The sequence below is a fragment of the Nerophis lumbriciformis genome, linkage group LG10, assembly GCF_033978685.3.
Source record: "Nerophis lumbriciformis linkage group LG10, RoL_Nlum_v2.1, whole genome shotgun sequence".
Taxonomy (NCBI): domain Eukaryota; kingdom Metazoa; phylum Chordata; class Actinopteri; order Syngnathiformes; family Syngnathidae; genus Nerophis; species Nerophis lumbriciformis.
In genome coordinates this window covers 23,213,063-23,223,191 of record NC_084557.2, presented here as the reverse complement: position 1 = coordinate 23,223,191, position 10,129 = coordinate 23,213,063, and the positions used below count along the sequence as shown (strand labels likewise).

The window sequence follows — 10,129 nt, the reverse complement described above, 5'->3', positions numbered from 1 at the left end:
CAGCCGCACTAGCTGGCATGCATTACACATAGCTACCGCTAATGAACAACAAAGCAACTAGGGGTGCACGATTAATCAATTCATTCAATTAGAAAAAAGCTTAGATTTATATTCTGTTGCCTCAAGTAATTATTGAATGAATTTAACTAATAAAATCTAAATCGCAACTTTAAATACGCAGTCATAATTTTCCGCACGGCTGCTATAGTAGCGTGTACATAAGAGCGGTGGTATGTGAGTGCTGTTGGTCTGTGTGGCGACTAACAGTGGAGATGTTGATTTATTTTTATGTTTATTAATGCACAAATGTTAAAAGGGCAGTTTTAATTTTGATGATGTGCATTTATTAGAACAAAATAATTAAATTGTTGCCGCGACCCAAAGGGAATAAGCGGTAGGAAATGGATGGATGGATGGATGATTAAATTGATTGTTATAGCAATCAGAAAAATTGTTGCTTATTTGAACTATTTTCCCTAAAATACACATTGAGGTTATATAAATAGTGGTTTATCCGATTAATTGAACAAAGTAATCAATAGATTACTCAATCACCAAACTAATCGATAGCCACAAAACTTAAAGCAACATACATCCATCCGTCCATTTTCTACCGCTTGTCCCTTTCGGGGTCGCGGGGGGTGCTGGAGCCTATCTCAGCTGCATTCGGGCGGAAGTCGGGGTACACCCTGGACAAGTCGCCACTTCATCACAGGGCCAACACAGATAGACAGACAACATTCACACTCACATTCACACACTACGGCCAATTTAGTGTTGCCAATCAACCTATCCCCATATATGGAACAATATTCATCATATGTTGACTTATGTACTTAGAACCATTGGGCTCAATCGTATGTAGCTACACGAAGTGGAAACTACAATTAATAGCAATTACGCTGCCTAATGTGGGACCTCTACATCAAACACAATCTTTTCTCATAGCGATTATTACGATTCTGCGTTGGCGTTGTTGGTCAGGATCTCAAGATGCAGAGAAGGCAGACGGGGTATTTTACTAGGGAGCACCATCATGGTCAAATCTAAAAGAGTGCAGCAGGGAAGTGCACAAAAAGCTGTCAGGTATGAGAAGCATACGATAAGCTATATAACACATTGAAGCCCAAAGCAAACATGATCTAGCCTTGTCCTACTGACGAGCTGGCTTAAGAGGCGTACTGATTAGCAAACGGGGACAGGTGTGTTCTGATTGCCAATCAGGGAAAGGTAAAGGAGCCAACGCTTAGACTATAGAAGTGGTGGAGGCAAACAAGAAGTGGAAACTAAAATAAGAGTGCTTGACAGGAAATAATACCAAAACTAAGGAAACAATGAGCAAAAGTCCAAGACAGGCATGAATGATCATGTAAAATAATGAGAATATAATTATTGGGTTCCATGTTTAAACTGTGGAGGAGCAGAAGCTTTACTTGGAGCTTCTCACGAATGACAGAGCTTCTCACCCTATCTCTAAGGGAGCGCGCTGCCACCCGACTGAGAAAACTAATTTTGACCGTTTGTACCCGTGATCTTGTCCTTTCGGTCATAACCCAAAGCTCATGACCATTGGTGAGGATAGTGATGTAGATCGACCGGTAAATTGAGAGCTTTGCCTTCCGGCTAAGCTTTCTTCACCACAACGGATTGATACAGGGTCCGCATAATTGCAGACGCCGCACCGATTCACCTGTCGATCTCATGACCCACTTTTCCCACACTCGTGAACAGGTACTTGAACTCCGAGGTACTTGAACTCCGAGGTACTTGAACTCCGAGGTACTTGAACTCCTCCACCTGGGGCAGGATTTCCTCCCCAACCCGGAGATGGCACTCCACCCTTTTCTGGGCGAGAACCAAGGACTCAGACTTGGAAGGACTGATTTTCATTCCAGTCACTTCACACTCAGCTGCGAACTGATTCAGTCACAGTTGAAGATCCCTGGCCAGATGAAGCCAGCAGGACCACATCATCCGCAAAAAGCAGAGACCTAAACCTGCAGCCACCATCCCTTCAACGCCCTGACTGTGCCTAGAAATTTTGTCCATAAAAGTTGTAAACAGAATCGGTGACAAAGGGCAGCCCTGGCGGAGTCCAACCCTTACTGGAAACGTGTCCGACTTACTGCTGGCAATGCGGACCAAGCTCTGACTCTGATCATACAGGGAGCATACATGCCCAGCATACAACCTTTTTTTAAATTGTTGTTATTTGAACATTCCTTGTTAAACCTGCATAGTCCTAGATCTGAATTGTTCCTCGTAAAGGAGATGAAATCATTTAGTTTTTTCAGCTGTGTATTCCAAAACGTTGGCTAATAAAGATGACAGAGTTTGTGACGTAAACTCTGAAGAAACTCAAGATGTGAATGAATCAATCAACCAATCACAAATGAACACAAATGGAATGAAACCACTTATGCTTGCAGAAACTGGTTTTCAAACAAATATTCTGTAACCTCTGACTTCTTCTCTGAAATTAATGGATACAAATGCCCACAGACACTCCATCTTCTCAAAAGTCTTCCACGAAGAGTGGAAGCGATTATAGCTGCAACAGGGAGACCAACTCCATATTTTTATATACACACTATATATTTTATTCCCTGTACTGGCCTGGCGTCCCATTGCTTTGGTCCATATAGTTTATGGAGAGACAGTATAAAGTGTGTATTTCACCTGCTGCCTGACATGCAGTTTGTGCTGTAGTGAAGATAAAGGGAGGTTGAGCACAGAATAAATGAGGAGGCCAGTTCAGGGTAGGACAGGGCACAACTGGCGATCAGCCCACAGTCTGTTTCATGTGGGCCTCTGTGGAGATTCATCTCCCGATGTCTCCTTGGAGCACGGGAGCATGGCCGTGCAGTCACGATGACGGACTGCCACCGACCCCGCATGCTCTACCTGTGTAGTGACCAAATAATATGATTGCGGGAAATACTGTATGTTTGTGTGTCTGTGTCGGTGTGATTCTTCACCCACAGTCAACAATAAAAAGAAGGATTCTTCCTTAAGTCTCTTTCACGTGATTAACGGAACCAGACTGTCATGTTGTGTTAGCACAGTAGACCTTAGACGGTCCTAAACCTGACGTCTGCGTGTAATTCGACTCTGTCATCCTCCTGATGCCTCCCACGGGAGGTGAGTTCGTCAGAACCCGTCACATTTATGTGCAACACACATTTGGCATGTTTCACTGGGGACAGTTTAGAGCAGGGGTGTCAAACTCAAAAACAGAGTGGGCCAAAATTTAAAACTGAACAAAGCCGCGGGCCAAGGTTGAACAAATTAACCTTTTAATAGGGACCCAAACAAGTTTTGCATTGAATATTGAACAAGCAAGGCTTATATAACGTTATAGTGACATGCACAATCGAGTTTCAAATAATAATAATAATAATTAAAAAAATATCAATAGCATATCAAATACAATTTAAATAAAAATGTAATGCCTCTTTTCTATTTGCAGCCTTCTGAGGTAAATATCAACATTAACTTTTTCCACAGGCTAATAAATTTGAAAATAAAATAACAATGAATAAACCAACCATTCAGGACTTTAAACTGCTCAGTTTGCAACACACTGATCTAATCTGATGTGCCCAAGCCAGATGCCTGCCATCTTTTCTTGGATGCTAGTTCATTAATGTCGGGGCTCAGGCTTTGAGCTGAGGCAACCTTCATTATCGAACGAAGGTGGTCATCGGTCATTATATCTCGTAGTCCGCCCGGACCACAGTCTTGGGAGCGTGCCTTAAAGGTACTGCCTTTAACGTCGACTACGAGCTGTCGTCACGTCTGCTTTTCATCCATTCTAACAACGTGCCGGCCCGATCACAAAATATGTGCGGCATCTGTATGCACAAACATGTGAATGCAACGCATACTTAATCAACAGCGATACAGTCGATACAGTTTATACGGGCATTGAGGGTGCCCGTATAAACAACTTTTACACTGTTAGAAATATACGCCACACTGTGTGAACCCACACCAAAGAAGAATGACAAACACATTTTGGGAGAACATCCGCACCGTAACACAACATAAACACAACAGAACAAATACCCAGAACCCTTTGCAGCACTAACTCTTCGGGACGCTACAAAATACACCCCCCACCCCACACACACACACACACACACCCACACACACACACACACACACACACACACACACACACACACACACACACACACACACACACACACACCTTGTAGCGTCCCGGAAGAGTTAGTGCTGCAAAGGTTTCTGGGTATTTGTTCTGTTGTGTTTATGTTGTGTTACGGTGCGGATGTTCTCCCGAAATGTGTTTGTCATTCTTGTTTGGTGTGGGTTCACACAGTGTGGCGTATATTTCTAACAGTGTAAAAGTTGTTCATACGGGCACCCTCAGTGTAACCTGTATCGCTGTTGATTAAGTATGCATTGCATTCACTTATGTGTGTGTGCAGAAGTCGCACATTTTTTGTGACTGGGCCAGCACTTGTTGGACTACTGGGGACGGCGTGGCGAAGTTGGGAGAGTGGCCGTGCCAGCAATCTGAGGGTTACTGGTTCAATCCCCACCTTCTACCATCCTAGTCACGTCCGTTGTGTCCTTGAGCAAGACACTTCACCCTTGCTCCTGATGGGACTGGTTAGCGCCGTGCATAGCAGCTCCCGCCATCAGTGTGTGAATGTGTGAATGTGTGTGTGCAAATGGGTGAATGTGGAAAATAGTGTCAAAGCGCTTTGAGTTCCTTAAAAAGGTAGAAAAGCGTGACTATTATTGGGAGGGGCAGTGAAATTGGGAGTCTCCCGGGAGGGTTGGCAAGTATGAGAATTGGCAAGTATGAGAATTAGCGGTGAATGAGGCGTTACCGCGGCACCACCGCTGTTTATGATCAGCGGGCCAGCTCCAGTGTTAATTTGATATCGCCTCAAGGGCCAAGTGAAATTACACGGCGGGCCAAATTTGGCCCGCGGGCCAGAGTTTGACACCCATGGTTTAGAGATTAGAAAGTATAAAAAAGTATAAGTTTATTGATTTTTGGACATTTATGTGTAATTATAATCCCTCCTACTCCATGTCATACACCTTTCCCCTTAGGGTTCTCGCAAAATAAACAAGCTTATTTCTGTTTCATGTTTTTTTTTTGCGTTATATTTACACTCATTCCCCCTTTTTATGTTTTTCAGGTACCTTGTACTAGAACTTGTGTCCGGTGGGGAATTGTTTGACTACCTGGTGAAGAAAGGCAGACTAACACCTAAAGAGGCCAGGAAATTCTTCAGACAAATCATGTCTGCTCTGGATTTTTGTCACAGTCATTCAATATGGTAAGTGTGTCTGCATGTCTGTATGCCATTTTCTTTGTCTGTTCTGGGTTCAGGGCAGATGTGTTGAGTGTTTTTTTTTTTAAACGAGTGTGTTTGTTACACTTGCATGACTAATTTTGGATGTTTGTTTACTGAAGGCAATCAGTCGGCCATAAGCATCAGTGATTATTCAGGGTGTTGTTAGGTTTCACTTTTAGTGTCCATCTGCTGTCTGTCTGTGTTTCTGATTGTCGAGAGTACACACAGTTAGCAAGAAACAAACTTTAGAAAACATAATAAGCTGTCGACAGTTTCAAGGATAGCTTGTTGCAAATAGGATTGGGTATTGTTTGCGTATTTTCCGACACCAGTACAAAATCGGCACTTTGCAAATGGTCTGAAAGCAGTATTTAAAAAAATAAAATAAAACATACATTTTTGTGCAGAAATGTTTCTTTTTACGGAATGTTGAGACATGCAAGTTGAACAGATTGGTATATTCACCAATATGAAGTAGAATTCGCAACACGTTCTCCTAATTATCACAGCAAACTACCAGCAATATAGAACACAGATAATGGGCAAATAATGTACGGAAAAGTACTTTAAAGGGGACCTACTATTGTATACAGTAATTTTTTGGACTATAAGGTGCTTAAACCCTGCGCTTTATACAAAGCTGAGGCTATTTTATGGACTTTTCCAGGTTCACTAGCTTCACATGCCGCCAATAAATTTAGCCCCGTCACATCAGGCCAATCAAATTGTCGAACGGGTCACGGTGGACCAATTAAATTGTTTACATTAAATCAAACGCACTCACACAATCATTCAGTCTGCCATGTAGCACGTTATGGACTCACCCTCATCATGGAAAATAATTGCACACAACCCAGGCATCTAAAAAGAAAACAACCGGCACACCAAACCGAAATTCACCAGCACTAATAAGCCCCAAAAAGCCGGATCGCCATACGCCGGAGAAGACGAACGACTTCAGCGGTTTTAGCCATCAGGAGGAGGAGAAAGACGAAGCTCAATGACCTTCCTGGTATGCTAGTGTGTGTCCTGTGTCCAAAAATCTTGTTGGGTACACCTTATAATTTAGTGCGCCCAGAAATGATGGTATTTATTGAGCACCCAAATGAGACACAGATAGCTGCTTATTTTTGGATCTGGTTACTACTTTTTAGACCAGGACCAGTGCCAATATGGATTTTTGATATTCATGCCTGTTTGCAAATCTCTTGGCAACTTGTGGTTCTCGCAGTAGAGTAGAACTGCACTGTATTATACAGAGAGGGTATGGGTGAGTTTATTTTACTCTTCTCAAGCTGCTAAAAATAAGTAAACTGGTAGAAATACCAATGCAAATTACTACTACAATTATATAAATAAACTTTAGGTAACACAGGGAACACATATTCACTATTAATTAGTTGCTTAATAACTTGCAAATTAGTAACATATTGGCTCTTAATTAGTCATTATTAAGTACTTATTAATGCTTTATTCTGCATGGCCTTATTATACAACCAGTCAGCCATTAACTAAGAGTCTTCCCTCAATAACCTCAGAATTATTGCTTATTAGTAACCCTAACCCTTATATGTTCCCCTAGTGTCCAAATAACTCTAAATTAAGTCTTTGTTACTTTAATAAGCAACTAATTAATGGTGAATATATACTAAAGTGTTACCAAACTTTATTGTCTACTGGTTTCAAACAAAATCAGTGCTCTACAGTTCTCATTGAATTGTGCTTAATGTTACTGTTAATAGTTTCTTGCCAAAGTGGTTGTTGTGTTTACAAATATATATTTAACTTATTACAATATTCCTGAGTCCACTAGTTTAATAAATGCATTGCTTTAACATGAGTCTGCCTTGGGCAAGAAACTGTTTTGTTTGGCACTTCAGGGTGTATTTTAAATCCTTAACTCAGGGATTAGGGCTCTGCAATATGCATCAAGTCATTTATAGCACATTGTAAACCATTGTGGCAAACATATACAAGCGTGGCTCAGGCTTGTTGATGCACTTTTAACTTAGTCATACCTCATGTGCTTCGTGCATCATCAGAGGATGAGTACCCCCCCGACATGCACATCCTTTCCTAGTTGTTCTGCGGCGCCTCCTGCTGAAGAGTTCCATGCATTAAACGGCTGGTTGCCTGCGCAATTAAGAGGAACACGAATTGCATTGTTTGTCAAGCAATGGCTATGCTGAGTTGAATTTTTATTTGATGACGTGCAGGTGACTTATTAGATACACTGCGCGTACCTAATTTATTGAAAAAGCAATTACATTCTGGCTGATGCTATTTAATAATTAAACGTGCTTTCCACAGCAATAGAGTTTCTAGATGATGCATTCTGCTCATGTTACTCTTCAGGTATAGGGTAGTATTCTCAAATACTGCAAAATGACATTTGAATTAAGAATTAAGGATTTTGTTGCACTTATGCAACTAATCTGTCTTGCTTAAGGAGAAGAAAGTCCAGAGTGAATAATTCGTGTGGGTAGTGGGGATTAATCCAATTAGGGTAAGTACCTGACATCTAGTGCATGAATACATGCAGATTATCACAGTGCTTTTGTGCTCAGATTCACCAGCAGATTTAGTTGCCGTCATCTGCTTGCTAACGCTCTTGGAAAAAATGCCTAAGTCATGATGAGGCACATTCTCCTTTATTCTTTTTCCAATTCCAATTAGGGACAGAGACACATAAGGACGCAAACAGCCCTCCTCACCTCGCTCGCCATCCTGGCTAATGAGATTTTAGCAATCCCTCAAATATTTAAAATATAAATCTGCAATGGTTTCTTACATTTCTTCTTGACTGCATCGGATACAAATGTGACGACTGTTCCTTTGTGACTCATCATGGAAAGGGTAGGGATTGATTGATTGATTGAAGCTTTTATTAGTAGATTGCACAGTACAGTACATATTCCGTACAATTGACCACTAAATGGTAACACCCGAATACGTTTTTCAACTTGTTTAAGTCAGGGTCTACGTAAATCAATTCATGGGACACTTTCGATTCTACCCGTTCGATGTCCACCTCAAATCGGAATTTGCATAAAAAAACTCAAGAAGCAGAATGTTATTAGTAAGTAAGTAAGTAAATTGTATTTATAAAGCGCTTTTCACAGATAAAATCACAAAGCGCTGTACAAAACATAGGTGAAGTAAAGCAACAATTAAATTTAAAACAACAAGGGCAACATCATAAACAGGGTACAAGGTGGATTAAAAATGATAGTTAAAAGGTGTTAACTAAAAGCTTTACTAAAAAGATGTTAATGATGTTAATGTTTTTATTTATGAAAAAGCACTTAAAAAGGTCAATGTTAGATTCATCAAGTGTGAAAAATGTGTGAGCTGATTATGATTAGCATAGAAAACACCCCCTATGAAAATAGATCATATTTGCAAACAATTAATTGTATGCAAAATATTTTTGGGGCTAATCAACAGGGGACCTAACATAATACAAAATATTTTGCTAAGTAACATTGACGCACACCCCATTTGATGCTGTCATCCAATCAAATTTGCATTTTCAGTTAGAGCAGTTCTGCAACCAGTGGCTTACAAATGACTTTGTTTATAATGTAGATTCCACATTTTTTCAGTGAGAGCTTGAGTGACAGGCGACGAGTGGCCTCATGAGATAAGATACATTTTTGAAAATCCAAATGATGAGATCCACTGTGGAAGTAACAAAAGCCACTAGGAAACGTTCCAGACATCAGTGTATTGTCATAGCTAGAAATGAAAACATATCTTGTTTTTATGCATTTTGCCCCAATTGCAGAGTTGATATTGGCATTGAGCACGGCAAGCAATGCAATGCGTTTTTTTTACATGTAAAAAAAAAAGTACAATTGTACCTCCATTTATGAGTTCCCCAACTTAAGAATGTTTTGAGATAAGAACTGTCTGTTGTAATGCTTTAAAGGGGAACATTATCACCAGACCTATGTAAGCGTCAATATATACCTTGATGTTGCAGAAAAAAGACCATATATTTTTTTAACCGATTTCCGAACTCTAAAAGGGTGAATTTTGGCGAATTAAACGCCTTTCTATTATTCGCTCTCGGAGCGGTTGTGACGTCACATCGGGAAGCAATCCGCCATTTTCTCAAACACCGAGTCAAATCAGCTCTGTTATTTTCCGTTTTTTCGACTGTTTTCCGTACCTTGGAGACATCATGCCTCGTCGGTGTGTTGTCGGAGGGTGTAACAACACGAACAGGGACGGATTCAAGTTGCACCAGTGGCCCAAAGATGCGAAAGTGGCAAGAAATTGGACGTTTGTTCCGCACACTTTACCGACGAAAGCTATGCTATGACAGAGATGGCAAGAATGTGTGGATATCCTGCGACACTCAAAGCAGATGCATTTCCAACGATAAAGTCAAAGAAATCTGCCGCCAGACCCCCATTGAATCTGCCGGAGTGTGTGAGCAATTCAGTGACAAAGGACCTCGGTAGCACGGCAAGCAATGGCGGCAGTTTGTTCCCACAGACGAGCGAGCTAAACCCCCTGGATGTCTTGGCTCACACCGTCCCTTATGCCACCGAAGATGATCAAGAGAAGAATATCGACCCTAGCTTCCCTGGCCTGCTGACATCAACTCCAAAACTGGACAGATCAGCTTTCAGGAAAAGAGAGCGGATGAGGGTATGTCTACAGAATATATTAATTGATGAAAATTGGGCTGTCTGCACTCTCAAAGTGCATGTTGTTGCCAAATGTATTTCATATGCTGTAAACCTAGTTCTTAGTTGTTAGTTTCCTTTAATGCCAAACAA

General features: G+C 41.1%; 1 protein-coding gene across 7 annotated transcripts in view; it reads left to right on the top strand.

Annotated features, from left to right (window-relative positions):
- brsk2a (BR serine/threonine kinase 2a) overlaps positions 1-10,129 on the top strand; it is a 521,979-nt gene that overhangs the window by 341,637 nt on the left and 170,213 nt on the right. For all 7 annotated transcript variants that reach the window (XM_061969996.2, XM_061969998.2, XM_061969999.2 and 4 more), the window contains exon 4: positions 5,181-5,321. In XM_061969996.2, the coding sequence (XP_061825980.1) occupies positions 5,181-5,321 (141 nt within the window). The remainder of the gene's footprint in view (positions 1-5,180; positions 5,322-10,129) is intronic.